Source organism: Hippopotamus amphibius, chromosome 16 (assembly GCF_030028045.1).
Source record: "Hippopotamus amphibius kiboko isolate mHipAmp2 chromosome 16, mHipAmp2.hap2, whole genome shotgun sequence".
Taxonomy (NCBI): domain Eukaryota; kingdom Metazoa; phylum Chordata; class Mammalia; order Artiodactyla; family Hippopotamidae; genus Hippopotamus; species Hippopotamus amphibius.
In genome coordinates, this window is record NC_080201.1 from 56,720,126 (window position 1) to 56,743,997 (window position 23,872).

Below are 23,872 nucleotides of genomic sequence, written 5' to 3' on the forward strand. Positions count from 1 at the left end.
TCCTCCATCTTCAGTATGAGCAGTGGAGCATCTTGCTTCATTGGTACGTGGTCTTCTTCTCTGTCAAATCTCTCTCTGATTCCCTCTTAAAGGATGCTTGTGATTGCATTGGGTCCACCCGGATGGTCCAGGGTCATCTCCCCATCTCAAGATTCTTTTTTTTTAATGAATCATCCTATCTTTCTTTCTTTCCCTTTCTTTCTTTCCTTTTCTTTCTCTTTCTTTCTTTCTTTCTTTCTTTCTTTCTTTCTTTCTTTCTTTCTTTCTTTCTTTTTCTTTCTTTCTTTCTTTCCTTCTCTTTCTTTCTCTCTTCTTTCTTTCTTTCTTTCTTTCTTTCTTTCTTTCTTTCTTTCTTTCTTTCTTTCTTTCTTTCTTTCTTCTTTCTTTCTTTCCTCCCTCCCTTCCTTCCTTCCTTCCTTCCTTCCTTCCTTCCTTCCTTTCTTTCTTTCTCTTTCTCTCTTTCTCTCTTTCCTTCTTTCCTTCCTTCCCTCCTCCCTTCCTTCTTTCATTTGTTTTGGCTGCTCCGGATCTTAGTTGTGGCACATGGGAGCTTCGCTGTGGCATGTGGTCTCTTAGTTGCAGCACTCAGACTCTTAGTTGCGGCATGCATGTGGGATCTAGTTCCTTGACCAGGGATCAAACCCAGGCCCCGTGCCTTAGGAGTGCAGAGTCTTATCCACTGGACCACCAGGGAAGTCCCTCTAGATTCCTAACTTAATCATATCAGCAAAGTCCCTTCTGCCACGTAAAGTAACATTCACAGGGGGCTTCCCTGGTGGCACAGTGATTAAGAATCTCCTGCCAATACAGGCGACACAGATTTGAGCCCTGGGCTGGGAAGATCCCACATGCCACGGAGCAACTAAGCCCATGAGCTACAACTACTGAGCCTGTGCTCTAGAGCCTGTGAGCCACAACTACTGAGCCCACATGCCTAGAGCCTGTGCTCCACAACAAGAGAAGCGACTGCAATGAGAAGCCTGTGCACCACAATGAAATAAAAGGTAGCCCCCACTCTCCACATACACAGAAAGCCTGTGAACAGCAATGAAGACCCAATGCAGCCAAAAAAACCCACTTTAAAATAAAAAAAATTTAAAAAAAGTAACCTTCACAGGTTTCAGGGAAAGAACGGAGACATCTTTGGGAGCCACTATTCAGCCTTCACCCCCACACCACCCAAAAACTCAGCGGGGTGGGTATCATTATAATCATTTTACAGATGAAGACCCTAGGGCTCAGAGACGTTAAGTAACTTTGCCGCGGTCCCACAGCTCAAGTGGCAGAGCTGGGATTTGAACCTGGACAACCTGGTCTCAGAGTCCAAGATATCACCTGCTCTCCTCATTGTCACTCTGGGGTCAGGCAGCCCCAGGCTCAAATTTCTGGTTGGCTACTGAGAAGCCGGATGACTTGAGGCCAGAACCATCAGCTCTCTGAGCCTGTGGCTGCATGTCTAAAATGGGCATGAACACACTACTATATATAAAAGAGATAAACAACAAAGACCTACTGTATAGTGCAGGGGACTATCTTCAATATCTTGTAATAACATACAATGGAAAAGAATCTGAAAAATAATATATATACACATATGTATAATACACATGTACACAACGGAATCACTTTGCTGTACACCTGAAACTAACACAACATTGTGAATCAACTATACTTCAATTTAAAAAATTTAAAATAATAAAAAAAAAATTAAAAATAAAACCAGGAGTGAGAATGCTCACCTCCTCGACTGGCTGGGAGGGGCAAGGGGATCAGGACTGCCCAAGGCCTGAGCCTGTGGCTTTGCTCCAGGCAGGAGCCCCGTCAGTGGTAGCTTAGCTGATCTTTGGGTTCTTCTTGCTGGGCCTCTGCATTCTCCTTGGTAAAATGGAGGTGATAAGGAACTTCCTGAATCGCTCAGAGTTCTGATGAAAATACTGAGTACTCCAAGGAGGGATTCTCAAGGTCCAGCTCACTCTTCATCTCATCTTCTGATCCCCAATAGACATACTGAAAAGTGTTCAGTTTCACTTTTTAATTAGAGAGTGGCAACTCAAACTACATTGAGAGGGACTTCCCTGGTGGCGCAGTGGTTAAGAATCCACCTGCCAATTCAGGGGACATGGGTTCGAGCCCTGGTCTGGGAAGATCCCGCATGCCACGCAGCAACTAAGCCCGTGTGCCACAACTACTGAGCCCCTGCACCTGAGCCGCAACAAGAGAAGCCACTGCAATGAGAAGCTTGTGCACCGCAATGAAGAGTAGCCCCTGCTCACCACAACTAGAGGAAGCCTGTGCACAGCAACGAAGACCCAACACAGCCAAAAACAAACAAACAAAAACAAAAACCCAAACAAGAAACAAATGACACTGAGACACACGCTTTGGCCGTCATATCGGCAAAGATCAAATGAGAAATGCAGTGTCAGTGAGGCTGTAGGGGGAGCACGCACTCCTGTTCCGCCTGGGGAAGTGGAAGTGGACACAACGTCTTTCCTGAGCTGCCACCATCAAAGGTGTCTTTCCTGTGAAACGGAGGAAGTGTAAGCCTCTGGGCCCCTCATTTCCATGGCTTTCTTTATCCAACACCCTGGGAGGTGCCCCTGCAGTCTTGTACTCTGTTTTTGTTTTGTTTTGTTTTCTGTTTGTTTGTTTGTTTGTTTTTGGCTGCACCTCTGTGGCTTGCAGGATCTTAGTTTCCCGACCAGGGATTGAACCCAGGCCCAGCAATGAAAGCACTGAGCCTCAACCACTGGAACACCAGGGAATTCCCTACTCTTTTTCTTCCAGAGGGTTTCCAACTTGGTGTAAACTTCATGCTCTACGTATTCTGGGTCCGCCTCTGTTCATTTTTACTGGAAAGTAAAAATGTGAATTAACCTCTGATCCAGCAGCCTGCCTCCTTAGGATCCATGAGAACCGTCTCCACTTATTGAGAACTTACAATATTTCAGGCCTTGTGCCAAGGATGTGTATTAATTAATTAATCCATTGAATTCTGCACAACAAACCTAGAAGGGAGGTGTTAGGATCTCTGTTTTACAGATGGACAAGATGAAGGCCAGAGAAGCTTCATCTACATATTGCTCAAGATCACACAAGTGGTGACAGAGCCAGGATTCAAAGCCAGAACTTCTGGCTTCAGAGTCAACAGCCTTCATCATGACGTTATGAGTCCTTTTTGAGCAAGATCACAGATTAGGTACTCATAAAGATATGTGCTTACAGAAATTCAATTCAGAGACTTCCCTGGTGGTCCAGTGGTTAACACTCTGTGTTCTCATTGCCAAGGGCCTGGGTTCGATCCCTGGTCAGGAAACTAAATTCCCACAAGTTGTGCATCGCGCCCTCCCCCTCCCAAATTCACTCATTCATTAAATAGGTTTTGAGAGCCTCTTATGTGTGAGGCACTGTTGGAGGCACTGGGGACATAAAACAGGCAACACAGAAGTAGGAGACAGACAGGGAACAAGAGAAGTAAGTGAACAGTGGTGGTTTTGAGGGTAAACAGTAAGATGGAAAAATAAAATTGGAAGAGGAAAGGATGAGAGGTTTGAAAATTGTTAAAGGAAGTGGTTTCAAGGAAGGCACTTAAGGGGAGGTAATATTTGAATAAAGAGCTGAAGCAAGGATGTAGTGACTTTGGCAGGTATTTAAGGATTTATTTATTTATTTATTTATTTACTTATTTATTTATTTTTGTGGCCACAGCACACAGCTTGTGCGATCTTAGTTCCCCAACCAGGACTGAACCTGAGCCCCAGCAGTGACAGTGCTGAGTCCTAACCACTGGACTATCAAGGAATTCCGCGGGAATTTTAAGAGAATTAAGTTGTAGGTGTAGAGAAGGTATCTGAAAGGCTGTTAACGTTTACCGCATAAGGGGCAAGGGATTCCAAGGTACTTCTCTTTTCCATTTTTAAAAAAAAGTTATTTATTTATTTATTTTTGGCTGCGTTGGGTCTTTGTTGCTGTGCACTGCCTTTCTCTAGTTGCGGGGAGTGATGACTTCTCTTGTTGTGGAGCACAGGCTCTAGGCGTGGACAGGGTTCAGTGTGGTGCACAGGCTCAGTAGTTGTGGCTCACAGGCTTTAGAGCGCAGGCTCAATAGTAGCGGCACAAAGGCTTAGTTGCTCCATGGCATGTGGGATCTTCCCGGCCCAGGGCTTGAACCGTGTCCCCTGCATTGGCAGGCAGATTCTTAGCCACTGTGCCACCAGGAAAGTCCCTCTCCTTTCCATGTTTTAAATCACAAAATAAAATTATTGGCAATCTCAGGGAATCTGGTCTGCCCACTTATAACTGTCATCACCTCTTGTAAGGGTGCTGCATAACATTTATCATCACTTGTAATAATAGGTTAATTATGTCTAAGTTTTGGTTAATGCATGTAACCCTCTGAACTCTGTAGCCAAAGTCAGCAGATCCTTCTCCGAGCATCTTCCATTTCCTAGAATGCACCAAGCTCACTCACCACAGGGCCTCTGCACAGACTGTGTGTCCTCTGCCTGCACAGCCACCCCTTCTCACCCTCAGCCTCTCCTCCAGTCCTTCTTGCAGGACATCTCCCACATTTCTGTTTTCTATTATTTCACATGTACTTGTGCCTTCCCTCATGAGGACAGGGATGGGGTCTGCCTTGTTCATCACCTTAAACTCCCCCCCCCCACCCCAGCACAAAGCCTGGCACTCAACGCTGATTTAGAGGATGAAGAAACGACTCTTTCCGTTGAAAATTTTAAGCTCCCACAACTAACTGTAAGGTTTCATTGGCAGGAGGGTGGGGGATCCCCCATCCACTCCCAGCAGAACCTGACAGGTCAGGCTTCCAGGAGTCATTGCCCAGTTCCTGGCATCTATTTATTGGAACCAGGAAAGAGGAGAAGCAGGTAGATGCCAGAGAGAGAGGATGGTGTCTCCTTTCCCTGCAAGAAGGTAATCCAGGCATAAGGCCGTAGAACAAGCTTCCAGAACACCCTTGCGGACCGGCTCAACCCAGTCCCCTTCACCTGGGGGGAGCGGCTCCTTTAAGGCTCCCGGAAACAGGCCGGCAGGACCGGAAGTGACCCGTTTTAATGCGCCTCTTCACGTGGTGCGGGGAGGAAGTGACGCGCGGGGCCCGGGAGCTGCGGACGCGGAGACCGACGGAGCCGGAGTCGCGGACGCTGCGGGGTCTCCGGGACAGGTGACCGGGGGAGGGGGCCGGGAGCGCGCCCGGAGAGGGCGGGGCCTGATGCCTCACGTGGGGGGAGCGGGCGCGGGCAGAGTAGTGAGCAGCCCGCGGGGGCGGGGTCAGAGTACTCTGCGGGGGGCGGGCACTGGACGCCCACATGGGAAGCTAGAGGAGTGCTGGAGGGGCGGGACGTCGGCGGGTGGGTAGGGCCGGGGTGGGCCGGACTTCGGGCGAGTCCGGAGCGTGGGTGGGCAGCTGGGGGCGGGGCCGAAAAGTTGTGCCCGGGCTGGGGGCGGGGCCGGGTGTTACCCAGCGAGCTAGGGGCGGGGCCGGAACTCTGGCGGAAAACGCTGGGGGCCGGGTCGAGAAAGTTGTGCCCGGGCTGGGGGCGGGGCAAGTGGTACCCGGCGAGCTAGGGGCGGGGCCGGGACGCTGGCAGAAAACGCTGGGGGCGGGGCCAGCAAATTTTGCCTGCCCTGGTTAGGGTTAGGTCCTTGAAGTCAGGGGCGGGCTCCGGAGCCGACCCGAGCGTGAGGGCGGGGCCAAAAAGAGGCGTGTGAGCTGGGGCGGGGCCAAGTGCTGGCGGAGACTGCTGAGGGGTGGAGCCAGAAAGTTTTGCAGGAGCCAGGGGTGCGGCCAGAGTGTGGTGAAGCTGGAGGCTGAGCCGAAACCTAGAGGCGCTGGAGGCGAGGCCAGACTTTGACGCGACGAGGCGGGGGCGGAGCCAGGGGGCGTGACCAGAAGGATGGTAGGGCAGATCGGAGGCGGGGCCAGAGTGTAGGCTGGTGAGCCGGGGGTTGGGCCGGTGTAATAACGCCAGAAGGAGGGGGCGGGTTTAGGCTGTTGCTTGAGGATCTAGAGGGCGGGGCCAGAGGGTTGGCTGGGGAAGTCGGGAGCGGGGTTGGGGGGGATTAATGACGCGATCATGTGGGCGGGGCCATAGGTTTGGCGGGAAAGGCGGGGCCGGAAAGTTTGCCCTGGCCCGGGGCGGGGCCGTGGCGTTCTCCACAGGGTGGAGACTGGAGCTTTTCCCTAGAGAGCCGCGGGCGGGCCGGAAAGTTCTGTCCGTGCTCGGGTGGGTGTTCATTGGGGAGGTCAAGCCAGACCCAGGAAGCTTCGCCAGTGGGTACCGGGCCTGTTGGTGGAATCTTTATGAGGGTGCGGGGAAGCAGCGGCACCTTTCTTAGGATGCCGGGGGCGGGAGTAGAACATTCCTGAGTGTAGCGGCAGCAAATAAAGAGTGGGGTTCGAACTGTTTTTGGCTGTGGGGTTATAAGACTTTTTGTGAAACTCCTGGGAAAGAGATCTAGTCTGTTAACGGGGGTGTGAGCGGCACCGAAAGGGGCACAGGGGGTTGGGCCTAGAACTTTCTTGTGCAGGTTGGGGGATAGGCTCTACCTAAAGCTCTCCTGGGATGGAGGCCTTGGTTTCAGCTTCCAGCACAGGGGTGTGGAGACTGAACTAGAATTTTCGTTTTGAAGGGAGTAGCGTGGGATGTTTCCCTAAGTGGTGGGGTGGGGCCAGAACTTTCCCAAGGCGGGTGTGACTCCGTTGTTTACATGGGAAATGGTTGGGTCCAAAACCTTCAGGAGAGGACTGAGTCTAAAGTTTTCCAGGTAAGGGGCGGCCTAGCACTTGAAGAAGAGGGGGTGGGAGGGAGGGCCAGCATTACCTTGGAGTGTCGGGGTGTGTGCGTGCGTTAGAGGAGCCCACAGTGTGGGAGGGGAGGAGACAGATTGGGTGGAGCTATTGCCCTTAGTCCTTCTGTTCCCTCTGCTCTCAGGAACCGCCAGTGCTGTGTCCAGATTCTGCAGCGGAGGTTTGCCGGGACCCTGGTCCCACCCTGCCGGTGGAATGGTGAGAGGGAAAGCGGGGTCTCTGGGATCTGTGCTTTGGGGCACCGGGCTTAGGAGGAGGGGACCCAGTTCCTGACTGTCAGACACCGGATTGAATGGCACTGGGGTGGGTTTCGGTTTATCTTACTGTCTCTCAACTGTCTGCCCCTCTCAGTCAGCCACACTGGATCTGAAATCGAAGGAGGAGAAGGATGCTGAGCTAGATAAGAGGATTGAGGCTCTTCGTCGGAAGAATGAGGCCCTCATCCGGCGCTACCAGGTGCCCTAGCCCTGCCCTGGGAGACCCCATCCCCTCTCCTCCCTGCAGTGAGTTTCCCTCACCTCTCCCTTCCTTAAAACCTTTTCATGACTCCTCATCACTCTCGGGATAAAAGCCAGAGGCCTTAGCCTGGGATTCTTCCTTTCATTCCATCATTCATTCATTTGTTCACAAGTATTCTCCAGTGTTTTCACTGCACCAGGCCCACTGCTGAGTGGTGCTGGGGAAGCAGCAGTGATGGAGATGACCCCTGGCCCCAGGCCTCACAGGCCAGTAGGGGCCCAGCCGTGGCTTCAGTCAGTGAAGACCCACAGTGGGCAGAGCTGGGATGGAGGAGTTCAGGGTTCTGTGGGAGCTCAGAGGGGCTCTTCACCCAGCCTGGGGGATACTTAGGGGGGCTTTCTGGAGGAGGGGATTCTGACACCCGAAAGGTGAGTAGACATTAGCCAGTCAAAAAGAGAGCAGAACACGTTTCACGCAGAGAGGACAGTTTGTGCAAAAACTTGGAGCTTAAAGTTGGAGGGTCAGTTGGGGGATGTTGATTTGAAGAGGTCAGCTGGGGCAGGCCATGCAGGACCCGGAACACCACCTGGCTGAGTTTGGACTTTTTCCTAAGGACACTGGGGAGCCCTGGAGGGCTTTGAGGGGGAGCGGGGCAAGGTCAGAATAGCTTTTTAAGAAGACCCCTCTGGCTGCTGTGTGTGGTGGGTGGGAGGAGGGGATATTGGAGACAAGGAGGAAGCTGGGGCAGGGACTCCGGCAGGGGGTGTGGGAGGAGGTGCCCAACCTGGGACAGGACTGTTGGAAGGGACTCGGTGACTGACAGGCGGTGGTGGGGCTAGAGAGGAGAGAGGGTCCAAGATGAGGCCTAGGTCCCTGTCACAGGTGACAGAGTAGGTGGTGGGGCTGTCCCTGAGACGGGATGAGCACTGAGTTTCATTTATTCATTCTTCATGCATTTGTTCATTTAAGGGAAAAAAAAGGCATATTGAACCTCTGTTGTGTGTCAGGCAGTGTTCTAGGCTTGGGATATACATCAGTGAACAAAACAGACAGCTATCCCTGTCCTGGGCCAGATTCTGTCGTGGGGAGGAGGCAGACAATACAGGGCAGCTGGTCAGGGAAGGCCTTCCTGAGAAGGGGTCTTTTGAGGTGAGACCTGAAGGGGGTGAGGGACTGGAGGATCTCTGCGGGGAGAGTGTTCCTGGCAGAGGGAACAAAAGATGCAAAGGCCTTGAGCCAGGTTTGAGCCTGGTAGGTTTCAGGAACTGTGAGGAGGTCAGAGTGAGTGCGGGATAGAGTGGAAGATGAGTTCATGGTGGTAACGAGACTAGACCCAGTAGGGTCTCATCGGCTGTGGTGAAGCCTTTGGCTCTGGCTCAGAGATGGGTTCTGAGCAGGGGAACAGCCTGGTGGAGTTTGAGGGAAGACGCTGAAGTGACCAGCTTTCTTGTCTAGAGCTCCAGAGAGAGGTCTGGGCTGGGGAAGACTTAGGAGAAGTTCAGGGGGTTGTGGGAATCTGGCTGGTACACAGGACCCCTGACACTCCTTATCTTTGGTGTTTGCTCCTAGGAGATTGAGGAGGACCGTAAAAAAGCTGAACTCGAGGGAGTAGCGGTGACAGCTCCCCGGAAGGGCCGCTCAGTGGAGAAGGAGAATGTGGCAGTGGAAATGGTGAGCTCCACACTGGGGTGGGGACTTGTGAAGACAGCGAGGGGCGAGGGTTGAGAACTAAGGGTCTTCCCAGCTGCCCCAGACCCGTGGGGGCCTTCATCCTGGCAGCTGGTCTCCCTGCCCCAGTGACTGTGCTCCCCCCCCCCCCACCTTTCCAGGAGAAGAACCTGGGTCCCTCCCGGAGGTCTCCTGGGACCCCCCGGCCCCCAGGGGCCAGCAAGGGAGGCCGGATCCCCCCTCAGCATGGAGGCCGGGCAGGCATGGGCCGGGCATCCCGCAGCTGGGAAGACAGTCCTGGGGAGCAGCCTCGAGGAGGAGCTGGGGGCCGCGGCCGGAGGGGTCGGGGCAGGGGGTCCCTTCATCTCTCTGGAGCTGGAGATGCCTCGACTGCCGACCGCAAATCCAAGGTAGGAGCCTGGAAGGGGCTGGAGTCCTCTGGCGAGGATCTGTGTTGTCCTGTTTCTCTCTCTGTGCCTGCTCTCAAACGTATTGTCTCGTTCATCCATCCTTCTCTGTCTCTGTTGCTTTTTTGGCCCTTCTCTCCAGCTCTTTTTCATCTTTTCCTTTCCTTCCTCCTCCTGACCAGTGCTTGTGGGTACTCTGTCTCTTTCTCTCTATCTGCCCTGTTTTGCTTGCTGTCAGCTGTGCAGTGCCCACCTGCCTTCCCTTGCCCATCTCTCTTTTTTCTCTTTGTGGTGCCCTCTGGCGGGGTTTGTCCGGCGGGCTTTGTCCAGCGCGCGTGCACACAGGCTTTCTCTTGCATGTGGACATACTTTCTGTCGCTCTCTGGATTTATTGGTGGGGAGCAGTGATGTTCTTACTGTAACTGCTCCCAGCACCGTGCCACGCAGGTTAGCAGAGTGGGAGGCTGCCTAGCGTGATGGCTTAGGGGTCAACCTTCTATTAGTTCCTTGTCCTTGGGCAGCTCACTTCCCCTCAGGGAGCTTCCTGGTTCTCACTCTTAAAGGAGAATGAAAGTCAGGTTTAAAGTTATCGTAAGTATCATGTGACATCAGGCATTGAAACCTTCAGAGTAAGCACTCAGTGAATGTTATTTAAGGATGTTATTATTTGTATGTGCTAAACTGTTACAACAGAAAGACCCCAAAATACCATGGCTTCGATCAAATGGAGGTTTATTTTCTCTCCTGTATGCCGAGTCCTGGAAATGTTATGTGCTCATCTAAAATTCTGTTACTGCCCAGAAAAAAAAAAAAAAAATTGTTACCTTGGAAGGAGAGGAGAATGGATTGTGGGGGTCACCTGGCCATCTGCCAGGTTATTACAGTGGCAGCCATAGCGTGTTAGGGTCCCCAACCCCTCTTCCAGGTTCAGCGTTTTGCTAGAAAGCTTCACGGCTAAGATTTGTTTCAGGGAAAGAATACAAAGCAAAATCAGCAAAGGGAAAGGGACCATGGGCCAAAGTCTGGAGGATACCAGGCACCGGCTTCCAAGAGTCCTCGCCCAGTGGAGACACGTAGGCTGCCCTTAATTCCTCCGGCCTTGACAGCATGTGTCAAGGGTCATCTACGAGGGACTCATTAGAGACCTAACGCACAGGCTTTTTATCCGGGGCTGCCTAGTAGGTCCCCTCTGCCTAGTACAGGCCCAAATTCCAGACCCCAGAAGGAAAGCGGGCGTTCAGCACACGCCGTATTGTTTGCACAGTCGCAGCACATTAAGCCCTCCTTATGCGTTGACCGGGGACACGCGCTGCCTGGCACGCAGGCCTAAGAAGAGAGTTTCAGATGGCGACAATCGCTCGTGTTGCGTGGTTCTTTCTACTACCCTGCGACTCTGTCTTTGTCCCCACCCCCCCCCCCCAACAAGGAGTGGGAGGAGCGGCGCAAGCAGAACATTGAGAAGATGAACGAAGAGATGGAGAAGATCGCCGAGTACGAGCGCAACCAGCGGGTCAGTGCCGCGGGCGCCCCCTGGCGGCGGGGCGGACGCCCGGCCCGGGGAGCCCGCCAACACGGCCCGCCTCCGCGTGCCCGCAGGAAGGCGTGCTGGAGCCCAACCCCGTGCGGAACTTCCTGGACGACCCCCGGCGACGCAGCGGGCCCCTGGAGGAGCCTGAGCGGGACCGCCGGGAAGGCAGCCGCCGGCACGGGCGCAACTGGGGGGGCCCCGACTTCGAGCGGGTGCGCTGTGGCCTTGAGCAGGAGCGGCAGGTGGGTGCCGGCCGTCGGGGCACCCCGGGCCACGACATACCGTCCAGCAGCCAGCCTCAGTGTTCAGTGGTGGGGTGTGTGCTAATCACCGGGTGCAGCCGCGCAGGACACAGAGCCGGGAGAGGTGGCAGCCCTGCACTTAGGCTTCCCCCCGAGTTAATTGTGGGTGCTTGGCGCCAGCACCACAATGCTTTCCTTTTGTAGCTTTATGGTGTGTTTTGGCTGTGGCCTCTCCTTACGAATGCTAGTGATACTTGGCACCTGCCAGGGGCTAGGTACTGTTTCGGGTGCTGGGGCTAAATCTGTGACCACGTAATAAGATGTCAGGTCGTGCCAAATGTTGGGAAGAAAACTCCAGCCCAGCTGGGTGAGGAGACGGAGAATAGAGAGGGATGCTGCTAAGAGACAGAGATCTGGGATGGCCTCTCTGAGGAGGTGCCACATGGGCAGATGTGGCTTTGATCTCCACCGTGTCATCTCCCTGTGTGACCTTGAGCCGGTGGCTCTACCTACTCCCCCAGCTTAGAGGGCCTGGGGGAGGGGGTGGGGTGGGGGAGGGTTGTGGACTGGGCCCTGACTGCATCTCTGCTGGGGGCAGGGCCGCCGAGCTGGCCTGGGTGGCGCCGGAGACATGACGCTCTCCATGACGGGCCGAGAGCGGTCCGAGTACCTGCGCTGGAAGCAGGAGCGGGAGAAGATCGACCAGGAGCGGCTGCAGCGGCACCGCAAGCCCACTGGGCAGTGGCGACGGGAGTGGGATGCTGAGAAGACTGATGGCATGTGAGTCTCCGCCCGGCCTGACCCTCTTTGGCTCCTTGACCTTGGCCCTGATTTCTGACTCCTCTGCCTCTCTCTCGTTTCTCACCCTGTATATAAGTTAGTAGTTGCTAGGTAATGCTGTGTAACCACCACCAAATCTCAGGGGCATGGAAAAGCATTTTCTCTTGTGTTCACAGGTCTCCTGGGTTGGGCTGATCCAGGCTGGACTTGAAGCTGTGGGTCTAGCTCACAGGTGTTCATTCTGGGGTTCATGCTAAGGGAAGGGGTTACCCAGGGAAGTGATGGCCATGGCATTGGCAGATGTGCAGGAGGAAGAGTGGACACACCTCCCTATTCTGTTAGCCAGCAGACCCCACCTTGTTGTGGCGGGATCTTAAACTCTGCCCTCTCTAGTGGGTGGTACTGCAGTATCTACGTGGCCAAGGGCACGGATGTGAATTCTCACGCAGGGAGGGCGTGAAGAATTACACTGATTACACATCTACATCCTCTCTTCCTCCCTTTGACCTGTCCTCCACCGACCCAAATCCCTTATCCCAGTGGCATGATTATCCTCAGGTCTGACTCTGTCCCCTTTCGGGTCCCAGGAAACATCCTGTTAGTCAAACTTAAAGTGAAGACATCATCTGCGGGAGGACCAACTTCCATAGCAAAGGCAGAGAAAATTCTGGAAGAGCTGCCCAACGGCATTCTTAAGATCAGTAGCTGTAGTTTTTATATTATCCTCTATCCTTTGCCACAGTGCTGGCTAAAGAAAGAGGATCTTGTCTGTGTGCCTGGCGGTCAGAGCATTTATTTTTGGATTGTGAGCTAAGCTTGTGCCAGCATGAGAAATGTTTTGCACAGATATTGTAGCTGATCTTTCTAAGGTGTAGGCAGGTGTGCTTTGGATAGACGTTCGCAGGGTTAAGACTGAGAAAGTAATTGTTTTTCTCTTATGTCCCTGAAGCAGTCTGCAGCAAGTTTCATTAATGCATGTGTGTGTTGATTTCATGAGCAAACATTTATTGAGTCCCTCCTATGTGTTATGGAAGGTTCTAGGTGATGGGGATATAGCAGTGAGGAAAATGCTTCTGTCTTCATGGAACTTAGAGTCCAGTGGAAAAGATGGGCAGTGAACAGAGCTGAAGTCAGATGCTGAAAAATAATGCAGCAGAGTACAGAGAGAGTTGGAGGCCACCGTTTTAGACTTAGTTAATAGATGTAATAATATGTGATTAGAAAGTTTAGAAAAGCCTCCAAGCTGAGGCCTGAAGGAGGTTAGGGAGTGGGCCACTGCGAGATCTGAGGAAGAGTATCCCAGGAGCAGCAGGTGCAAAGGCCCTGAGGCAGGAGCTCCATGTGGTAGGAGAACTTGCTTAGCTGGGGAGGTGAGAAAGAGTGATAGGAAATGAGACTGGGCAGGAAGCTGGGGATCATGACTTTGCAGATTTTTGTTGGGGGGGGGTGGGAGCAGGCTGTCAAATACTGACTTTTTTTTCTTTCTGTGTTTGTCACTGCTATGTCATATTTGCCTCTTGTCCTTCACCTGGTCCTGTCCTCCTTTTAGTCAGTGACACTCCTTTCCTCTCCCCCCTTCTGGTTGACCACCTTGCCTCCTATGATCTCGATTTCTGACCCTGGCCCCCAACTCTCCCCCTGATCGCTTCCAACACTTCTTGTTCTTCCTGTGCCCCCAGCTGCCACCTCACCCTCTTTCTCTTTCCTCAGGTTCAAGGATGGTCCAGCCGCGGCCCTGGAGCCATCCCACCGCTACGGTGAGTGGGAGTCCTCGGGTGGGGTGAGGCAGCTGGCTGGGCTGGGGAGGGGGGTGGGGTGGGGTGGGGTGGGGGTGGTTGGTTGGTGCTGTGCCCTCGACCCCCAACTCCTCCTGGATTTTGTTGCAGATGACCAGGCCTGGGCCCGGCCCCCCAAGCCCCCCACTTTCAGGGAGTTCCTGTCCCAGCACAAAACTGAGGTCAACCGCAGAAAGAGGAAGAGCGGCAGACCCCAGGCCAAGGCAGCCCCCCGTGCCTACAGGTGGGGGCACCCCTTCCCCTGGCATGTGCACAACCCCAGCGGGGCTTTGTGGCTCGACCCCTGGGTGTTCGCTGGCTTGTGTGTGTGTGGGGGGTATATCTGTCTGTCCCATCTTGGCCCTGTCTGTCTCTCGGGCCAAGATGCCTCTCTGCTTTGCCCTCATCTGTCTCCTCCTCCCCTCCCACCCGTCTCCTCTTCTGCCACCTGGCCCCCCCTCCATCTGTCCGTCTGAGCTCCTTGTCCGGAAATTCCCGCAGCTCGCTCTCCCTTCCCCCAGTTGAATGCTGCAGCTCTGTTTGTGGGGAGGAGCTGGGGGTGGGAAGCCCCTTTCTCCTTTCTACCTGGCTTCACCCCTTTCCTTTGTCCCCTCCAGTGACCACGATGACCGCTGGGAGACGAAGGAGGCAGTGTCCGCAGCCCCCGAGCCCCCACAGCCCAATCCCCCCCAGGAGGCGCCCACACAGGTAGGGCAGGGTGTCATCTCCTGGCAGGCGGTGTGGGGGGCCCGGGGCCCTCACACTCTCCGCAACCTGCCTTGTGTTCCTCACAGCCGCCTGAGACCCCGGCCCCTGCCCATCGGCCTCCTGAGGATGAGGGCGAGGAGGGTGAGGAGGGCGAGGGTGAGGACGGTGAGGACGGGGAGGACGAGGAGTGGGAAGATGTGAGTGAGGATGAGGAGGAGGTCGAGGAAGAAGAAGAAGAGGCTGACGAGGAGGAAGAAGAGCCAGCCCGAGACCACCAACCCCACGAGGCCGAGCCCAGCGGGAGCCCCACTGGAGAATGTGGTGACAAAGAGCCCACCAGGCCGGAGGAGCCCCTGCCGCTCCCCCAGGCCCCTGCCACACCTTCCAGCCCCTTCTCGCCCCCTGGGGGCCACCACCCTGTGTCCGACTGGGGTGAAGAGATGGAGCTGAATTCTCCCCGGACCGCCCACCCGGCAGATGCCCTCTCTCCGGGTGAGGCCTGGCCTTTTGAAAATGCATGAAGCTGGCTGCTTGTGTGTGTGCTCGAGGGGTGCATGGGGGACCCTCAGGCTTGGCCCCGGGACCCCGCGTGCCCCATGGCCCTGGTGGCTAGGGGGGATGGGCCATGCCTGTCTTTGCAATGCCCACCCCTATATCCTGCCCTGCTCTGAGCCATTCAGAGTGCTCTCCCCAATAAAGAGTTCACTTCCTCAAATGACATTCCCCACGTGTGTCCTTGACCCCCTCCCTGCCCCAGGGCCTTCTCTCTTGGGTGGGGGGATATTTGGAGGGGAAGGGGCTTGACTGGGCCTCCCCCTTCCCCAGGAGGTGACCCGCCAGCCCCTGCTTCCTTGGAGAGTGGGCACAGCCTCCCAGCAACCCAGAAAGCTGAAGAGGAGGGGTCTGAGGCAGCTCCAGGTGGGGGAGCGGCTAGGGTGGTGGAGGTGGTCTTTCTTCCTCTTCCTCTTGGGTTGAGGGGAAGAGGGTTTGTGGGGAGTAGAATGGAGTGGGTCTCCGTCTTGGGGGTGGGGTAGCAGCTGGACCTGGGGGTGGGGTTAGACTGCTGGGAAAGCTGGGAATGGAGGGGGTGGATCTAAAGGAAGGACTAGGAGTTGAGTGTGTATGGGGTTTAGGGGTGGGGCGGTGGAGCCAGGTTGAGATTAGGGTTTAGAGGCCCATCCCAGGGGTTCTGGAAAGTAATCTAAAAATAAGGGGGTGGGCTAGGTTCAGGGGGAGGAGCTAAGGGCAGGATTAGAAATGTAAACAGATCAAAAATAATGGATTTAGCTGTGGGCGGGATTAGAGTTTTGAGGCATAAATCAGTAAACTGGGGTAAATTGGAAGTATGTAAAATAGTACGGTAAAAAAATTGGGGTGACATTAAATGTTGGGCCCAGCGGACCTGGAGCAAGAGGCCGAACCCTGTCTCCACCTCCACCAGGTGGAAGCCGGGTTGTGAACCACGGACCTGCCCCAGGAGTGGGAGTAGGGTTTGGGGGCAGAGCCAAGGAGGGTCTGGTTAGGACTCAGAAGGTGGGCAAGGGAAGTGGAGGGTAGGTCCTGTAGGGCAGGCATGAGAGAGGGTGGCTTAGGCCGGTGGGGTGGGGTGGGCCTGGGATCGGAGGGGGAGAGTTTAGGATGGTGGCTGAGGCCGGGGTTCCCAAGCCCTTTGTCTTTGGGTCACGTGACTGCGACTTCGCTATGCCAGATTATGTATTCGATTGTAAACATGCTTCTCTTGGGGGGTGTGTTGCCGCGTGGGTCTACTCAGAGGATTAAAGGAGTCTGAGACTCGTAAACCGCTTAAGGCGCGGTGGGCGGCCGCCAGGCTCAGTGGGGCGGAGGGGCGGGGCGGGGGCGGGGGTTACTGTTGCCTCCGGTGACCGGCCGCCCCTTCTCTTCCCAGAGGCGGACCCTGAGGGCCAGGAGACTGCGGAGATCACCGACTTCCAGAGGGTGCGTTTCTGCAAAGTGGTGGCGGCCGCTTCGCCACCGGGGGCCGCCCGCTGATCGCGCCCGCCGACTGTGGCCTCCGCGCTCTGCACTAACCTCCCGCCGCCTCGCTCTTTTGTCCTCTGCTTCCGCCACACTCCAGCCAGGAGAGGGTTAAATGTAAGGGGGGCGGAGCCAGGGACAGTGAACCGGGTGGGGCCAGGGCAATAGTTCAGTCTCACAAATGGGGGGCGCCGTGGCGCCGGGTGGCTGAGACGCCCCCGAGGTACCCACTTACGGAGGCCATGAGGGTCTAGGTGCCAGTTCCCAGGCCGTTTTCCGCCTCCAGGAGTTAACATCTGGGGCATGGCAAATAGCCGGTGACTTTTGAAGGACCTGATTTTCTCGGCCGCCTGCCGGGTCTCTATTAAACGCAGTGCTTCCGCTAACCTTTGAACTGTGTTTCTGGCGGGGGCAGGCTGGGTTGCTGTGCTTGGCGGGCTTTTCCGTGGCGGAAGAGGCGGGAGGAAGGGGGTCTTTCTTCTTCCACCCCCCTGATACGTCTTCCCTCCCCCCCCTCCCACAGGCCTCCCCGAATTCCTGAAGACGCTCCCGGGAGGGGACTGAAGCTTCCCCGCCTTGATGGGGAGGGGGCGGCAGGAGGGGCTTAGTCTGAATCTCCGGGCTGTGCTCTCTTCTCTCCGGAGCCTGCTCTGGACCCCGTGGCTTTAGAGAGGGAGAAATTGAGGGTGGTAGGGGAGGAGATGGGAGGGGGCGTGACGGGTGTGGGGCGGAGCTGGAGCTTCGGGGCGAGAGCTTAGACCTCTGGACACAAAGTGTGGAGGAGGAGGCGCGTCCCGTGGGGGGCTTGGTTAGTGTCTGGGTGGGGCCAGAGTTCTGGTGGAAGGGGTTAAACCATGGGAGGGTGTTAGGATGTGGGGTGGAACCGCAAGAGCAGGTTTAGATGGGAATCCCTAACGCTGGTGTGGGGCGCAGCCAGCGGCAGAGGGCGTGGTTTAGAATGGAGTGCTCAAACTAGGGGAGCGAGGAGGAGAAAACAGGAGCTTGGACTGACTGTGGGTGAGGGTGGGGGGAGAAGGGGGTGGAGTCGAATGCTGGTGTAGAGTTTAACTTGGAGAAGGGCAAGTTAGAACTGGGGCGGGACTGCGGCCAAGGAGGGGCGGGACTTAAAAGGCTTGGCAAGGGAGTGGCGGAGCTCAATGCCTGGAAGAAGTCTGAATTCCGAAAGGCGACGGGGTTAGGCCTCGGGGAGGAGGACAGAAAAAAGGGGAGAGCGGAGCTAAGTGCCGGGGCGAGTATAACACCGAAGCCTGGCAGAAGTCGGCTGGGCCGGGACCTGCGTTTGAGAAAAATTGAGGTACTGCATGCCTGGGGCAGGGGCAGAGCCAAGTGGGGGCGGGGTCACGACGCTGTGGTTAAGCCTTAGCTTGATAATGGTTGGCTGAAGGCTGAGGAGGGGGCGGGCTTAGAACGCGGAGGAGGCCGCCCTCGTGGGGGCGTGACCACGTGGGCGAAGGCGGGGTTGGACTAGGGAGACTTAGAGCGCGGAGGCGGTCCTCCTAAGGGGGCGGCCCCCTGAGGGGGCGGGCATAGGGGACGGTCTTGTGCGGGCAGTGGCACCCGGCCGAGTGGGCTGCGGGGATGCGGGGCACGAGCTGTGTGGGTGGCGGCGGCGAGAGCCCGGGTGGCGCAGGGTTGAGCGAGGGCCCGCGGGGCCGCTGGCTGCGCCTGGCCCCGGTCTGCGCCTACTTTCTCTGTGTCTCGCTGGCTGCCGTGCTGCTCGCTGTCTACTACGGTCTCATCTGGGTTCCCACGCGGCCCCCTGCAGCCCCAGCCGGCCCGCCGCCCAGCTCGCAGTCTTCTCCGTGCGGCGCCCGCTCGGACGCGCTGCCTGCCCCGGCGCCCGCCGCTGCCTCGGTCTCTTGCCTCCTGGGAGCCCCTGGCGGGCCGCGACCCCAGCTCGAGCCGCCGCGCAGCCGCCGCCGCCGCCGCCGCCACAGCGACCCCAGCCGCCGCCAGACGCCGGGGGAGACGCCGGAGGCCGCGGGGGGGTGAGGACCCGGCTAACCCTCCTTTTCACCCAAGATGGACCTTCGGCCTTCGGGAGCCCCGCGCCCCCGCCGCGGATGCGCCGTTCCCGGATTGGGCTCTGGCTCCCTCTTCATGACATCGTCTAGTGTCTCCGGGGCCGTCATCCTGAAGAATGGGGGCGAAGGGGAGCTGGCCCTGGGCCTCGCCCCTCGCAGATCCTCCGCCGTCAGGCCAGGTCCTCCACCATCCGGCAGACCCCATACTGATCTCTGCCTCCTGATCCTCACTCCTTAGGATTCTGAGCACAGAGCCCTCAGCCGGGCCTCCTCCTCCCTGAATCTCCGTGTCCATGTGTTCACCTGCAATAAACTCCAGCCCCAGCTGCCTCGTGCTGTGTTTGTCATGTTATCTGCAGAGGTGCCTCCCCTCTCAAGTTTGTGAGGGCAAGTCCTTCCTGGCATCTGATCTTCATCTCTCGCCCTGGGTGGGCTGTGTGGGTTCTCCTCTTCCTTGGTGGGGGGGGGGGGTGCTTTTCTTCTTCCATCTCCATCATGTATTTTCTGGGTTGGGGTGAGAAGAAGAGGCTTATCCACAACAGGGCAGTTGAAGGTCAGACAGTGTGAAGGACTTAAGAGTTTTTTGCATGCCTGGTGCAGAGGACAGGTGCCTCTGGAGGGGAGCAAAGGTCCGGCCTCCTGTTACAGCACAGGAGACAGGAGGAGAGATGGGAATGATCTCGGCAAGAACTGAGTTTCTGGGAGTTGTGATTCGTATAATTATAATGTCTGGGACAGAAGCTAAGTCCCATGGAGATGTCAGGATACTGCTGGGAGACAATGAGGCCTTATTCCTGGGATCCGAGAGATGAGCGTGGACGAGGATGGTGGGAGGGCGTCTCTGCCTCTCTGAAAATCACAGAGGAAGTTATCAGAGCACCCTGCTGCCTTAGAAGATTAGTACAACTTCTCTGGTCGGCAGTGCAGTGTTAGAGGTGGTTGAATCTGTTTTCCCATCCCGACGACTAAGGCCTAGCTCTGGGCAGGGCGTTGGACCCTGCGAGCAGGAAGTGTTTTCATGTCCAACCACCCCCTTTGAACTGGAGACTTTCCCAGGATGGTGAAGCTGAGCCTCCTCCCTCAGACTGGGACAGCTGTGGACATGTACGGGGCTAGGAATGTCAATCTGTTTACTTTTGCTGCTTTCTTCTACCCCTCCAGCACCACTTCCCGGAGGGTGTCTCCAGACTGAATGGAACTCAGGAAGCCAGCACCCCTTTGCAATTAGCGTAGGTGGTAGGTAGGGGCACCCACCTTGGAACCAATATGCCCAGATTCCAATCCCAGCTCCTCTCACTAGCTGTGTGACTTTGGGCAGGTAACTCAACCTCTCTGGTCCTGTAAAATGAAGATGATCATAGCATTTATCTCATAAAATTTTCTCTGAGGATTAAAGAAGCTGGTGATCTGAATCCCTTAGAACAGCATGACATGTTCTTTTTCTCCACCCATCTCTGTCCCTTGGGGCTTTAAAAACCACAGCTTTGATCCCAAGGGATATCAAGTCAGCCCAGAGCCTTGGACATCAGCCAATGGTGAGTGAGAGGGAGGGACTCCATCCCTGTTCCCACTGCCCTCCCCCCCAGTTCTCAACTCTCTTCTCCCAGCCCATTTTCCTGCACTCTTGGTTTCTCTTCTGGTCTTTGTGTCTCCCTTACCACCTTCTTTACCGCTTTTCGCTGTCTGTATTTGTGTCTCAATCTTTGTGTGTGTGTCTCCCTCTCTGATGTTTCTCAATATTGTCTCTGTTTCTATCCCTCATTCTGTTCTCTGACTCACGCTCTTAGCTCTGTTGCTCTCACCTCAGCTATTTCTTCTCCCTTCTTCACTTTTCTCCCCCACATCTTGATCCAACCCCCCCCCCTTTTCATTTCTCCCCTAGTTTGGCTTCCTTCGCTCCCCTATCTTGTCTCCTTTTTTGTCTCTCTTGCCTTCTCTCTTCCTGTTCCTCTCAGGCTCTCTTTTGGTTGCTATCTCTTAATCTCTCATTTAACAAATATTTACGCAGCATTTAGTATGTGCCAGGCCCTATTTTAAGTGCTGGGGACACAGTGGGGAACAAAACAGGCAGAAATTTCTGCTCTCGATGGAGCTGAATATCAGTGGGGAGACAGACAAGAAACATACATAAATAACTTAAATACATGTTATGTCAGGTAACAAAAAGCGCAATGGAGAAAATCAGGGCATAGGGGATAGGGAGTGATGAACTTTCTGGTTACTGACTAGAAGCCTAAGAGTAGTTTTTGGGAGAAGAGTGCTCCAGCAATCAGGAACAGCAAGTGCAAAGGCCTTGAGGCCGAAAGCGCTTGGCTTGATCAAGGAACAGCAAAGAGGTCAGTGTGCCTGGAGCAGAGTGAGTGAGGGGGAGGGTGGGAGAAGGTTGGGGGAGAGAGAACGGGGGTAGTCTGTGCAGGGCCCCATGGGCCAAGGTGAGGACTTTGACTTTCATTTTGAGTGAAGTGGAAAGATGGGAGGCTTCTGAGCCTGACATAGGTGTTAACACGACCCTCCGACTGCCACGTGGGGAATGAACTGTAGGGGCAGGAGTGCAAACTGGGAGCCCAATAAGGAGACCACTGCCTTGATTCAGGTGAGGGACGATGGAGGCTAGATCAGGCTGGTGCTGGAGAGGAGGAGAGGGGGGTGGTCAAAATTTGTGTGTGTGGAATACATACGGCATATAAATTACTATTTTAACCATTCTGAAGCGTACAATTCAGGGCATTAAGTACATTTACAATGTTGTGCAACCATCACCACCATCCATCAGTATGACAGCTGTGAAAGGGGAGAGGGAAAGAAGGACCGGGTCAGAGGAGCCTCTGGCTGTACGTATGTGGGGTGGGGGTAGGAGTCTATGGGGTGGTCCTCGAGCAAAGGTTGCCCATCAGAGGAGTCCTGGGTGGGGCTGCAATGAGCTGGCACTAGTACCCACTGTGTTCTCTCATTGGGAGCTGCCCAAGGGAGGCATGGGCTTGGCACCAATGAGGTGGGGCTGTCAGACAGCTGTACTGTCAGCAGCAGGATTTCTTAAAGGGAGATCTGAGCAGCACCATTCCATGGCCCCCGCGGGAATCTAACTGTTTCTAGTTCTTTCCGGACTCCTCCCCAAGCAGCTTCACCTGGAGCCCATAGATCCAGGTACCTATGGGCTCCTCCTTCCCATCCTTCAGAGACAGGGAGGCCTGTCCCTACTGAAGAGCCAAGGGGCTTGCCTTCAATCTGATTGGATCAGCTTGGGTCACATGACAACCCCGGAACCAATGCCTGTTCCAGCGGGCTGTCGGGTGCTGGTTGGTTAAGACTGGAGGTTTAGGACCTATCGCGGGATCTGGCCAAAGCCTGTAGACACCCCAAATCCTCAGCTAAACTGCAAAGGCTGGGGCTACCAGCAGGGGGCGCTAAAGAGTCGTCGTCCTCCAGGATCCCGCAGTCCTCCGGCATGTCCAAGTTGAAGTCGAAGATCCACACCAATCAGAGCAGCAGTACATGTAGATATCGTGTGAAGGGCCTGCGGATAGAATCCCACATCCCTTATCCGCAATTCCGAATTCCAAAAAGCTCTGACAACCAAAAAAAATATTTCTTCTGGGGGTAATTTTGGCCCCGTCTCACATGGTGGCGAATCAGCTAATGTGCGTTCTTAACACTCTTTATTTACCTCCGTTGGTGTGAATTTTCACACATTTTGCTGCAAATATATTAACATGTCTGATGGAAAGGGGTCTGCTTCAAGTCCCTGGGAGTGTTGCATAATATATGGCATTCGCTCAGAATTACCTTTCTAAAATTGGAACAATTCTGAATTCTGAAACGCATCTGTCCCCAAAGACTTCAGCTAAGGGATTGTGGACCTCTAATTGGGCACGCTGCCAAATCTGGATTCATCTTAATTATTTGTTCGACATTTATTTAATGGCTTTGGGAAGAAACTCATTTTCCATTACAATCTTTTTTTAAAAATAGAGAATGACGTTCATTTATTGAATCCCTTTTGTTAACTATATGCTATTTTTAGTGTGTCTGTGCATCTGAAAGTGTGTCTGTGTGTAAGACTATGCGTGTGTGTCCATGTGTGAAGCTGTGTCTGTGTGTGTGTGAAAGTATTTCTGTGTGTACGTTCGGAGGTCTGTGGAGATAGTGTGTGTGAGTGTGAGTGTGTGATCTTGTCTGCGTGTCTGTGCGACTGTGTGAGCATCTAGTTATGTCTGTGTGTAATTTTGTGTGTGTGAATGTGACTGTGGTTCTCCGTGTGAGTGTGTGCGTGTGTGTGTGTGAGTGAAAGCGCAGGAGAGGAGTCATGGTTCAGGGGTTTTTTTGTTTGTTTGTTTTTAGCCACCAGCCAATCTTACTTAAATCAGGACAGAGATATTACATCAGCCATTCATGATCTGAATTCTAGTATATGAGATCAACTTAAATACCATGCACATAAAAAGTCATGAGACATTTGTCTTGTAATAAATAAGGCAGTGGCCAACTATTACTCATTAGTAGCTTGTTTGAGATAAGCTGTAAAGTCTGCCCTTTCTCCCTTCTTCTTAATGCCAGTGAAGATCATTTTTGTTCCAGGGATGTACTTCTTGGGATTCTCCAAATACCCCAACAGCGTCTCCTCTCCCCAGGTGATGCCATTGTTCTTGTTGGCGTCTGTGTAAGAGAATCCAGGAGCCTGACTGTCTTTCTCCCAAACAGACTGTGGAGATTTGGCCCAGTCTTGTGTTTGCCTCCCTCTTCCACAGTATGGCACTTGGCACACTTCTGAACAAAAATCTTCTTGCACTTCTCAACATCACCCATTTTCAAATCGTTCTTTCTCGGTGCACGGCTAAGTGGGTGCCGCTCGCAAGCCGAACGTCCCGCTCTCTCCAGGGTTTAAAGTTGATATGCTGAAAGTCCTCATTTCATGCGACCATCTCTGCCTCCGTTTTAGAATTTCAGCGAACTCTACAAAATGACTCAGAAATTTTGCGCCGTCAAGCAATACCTCATACTTCCACTAGAGGCCGCCTGTCTACTTGGACCAGAAGAAACTATTTCTTGGGAGTTTACAGATCCTTGCAGAGAAGTGCCAGGGGCAGCTAGTTCAGGCTCACCTCAGCTGCACATAGAGCAGCAGTTCTCAAACTTACTGGCCTCAGGATTCTTTTACACCCTTAAAAATTCTTGAGGGCCCAAAGAGTTTTTTTTTTGTATGCGTGTTATATCTATCAATATTTAAATATTAAGCTTGAGAAGTTAAAAAATTATTTATTAATTCATTTAAAAATAACAATGATAAGGGACTTCCTAGGTGGTACAGAGGTTAAGAATCCGCCTGTCAATGCAGGGGACATGCGTTCGAGCCCTGCTCTGAAAAGATCCCACATGCCTCGGAGCAGCTAAGCCTGTGCGCCACAACAATTGAGCCTGTGCTCTAGAGCCTGTGAGCCA

At 54.3% G+C, this 23,872-nt stretch overlaps 2 protein-coding genes and 1 pseudogene across 8 annotated transcripts; 2 read left to right on the top strand and 1 right to left on the bottom strand.

Moving 5' to 3' along the window:
* The first annotated feature begins 5,049 nt into the window (after positions 1 to 5,049).
* Positions 5,050 to 17,053, top strand: CCDC9 (coiled-coil domain containing 9). Of its 7 annotated transcripts, none has more exons than XM_057712688.1 (15): positions 5,050 to 5,182; positions 6,954 to 7,027; positions 7,181 to 7,285; positions 8,858 to 8,959; positions 9,118 to 9,366; positions 10,790 to 10,873; positions 10,960 to 11,133; positions 11,732 to 11,913; positions 13,624 to 13,670; positions 13,800 to 13,932; positions 14,306 to 14,396; positions 14,483 to 14,888; positions 15,222 to 15,314; positions 16,303 to 16,352; positions 16,915 to 17,053. In XM_057712688.1, the coding sequence occupies exons 2-15, from the start codon at positions 7,025 to 7,027 to the stop codon at positions 16,930 to 16,932; spliced, it is 1,737 nt and encodes a 578-aa protein (XP_057568671.1). In that variant the 5' UTR covers positions 5,050 to 5,182; positions 6,954 to 7,024; the 3' UTR covers positions 16,933 to 17,053. The 7 variants fall into 7 exon arrangements, with proteins under 7 accessions (XP_057568671.1, XP_057568675.1, XP_057568676.1 ...); XM_057712690.1 differs by lacking the exon at positions 5,050 to 5,182 and adding an exon at positions 5,516 to 6,245; XM_057712691.1 differs by lacking the exon at positions 5,050 to 5,182 and adding an exon at positions 6,254 to 6,292.
* An 876-nt stretch (positions 17,054 to 17,929) lies between these two features.
* On the top strand, positions 17,930 to 18,516 carry INAFM1 (InaF motif containing 1). Its single transcript, XM_057712695.1, is given in 2 exon segments — positions 17,930 to 18,395; positions 18,397 to 18,516. Coding segments are annotated over 2 exon segments (525 nt in total). The 5' UTR covers positions 17,930 to 17,990.
* Positions 18,517 to 22,922: 4,406 nt separating this feature from the next.
* LOC130839050 (cytochrome c-like) lies at positions 22,923 to 23,239 on the bottom strand (annotated as a pseudogene).
* Between the last annotated feature and the right edge of the window lie 633 nt (positions 23,240 to 23,872).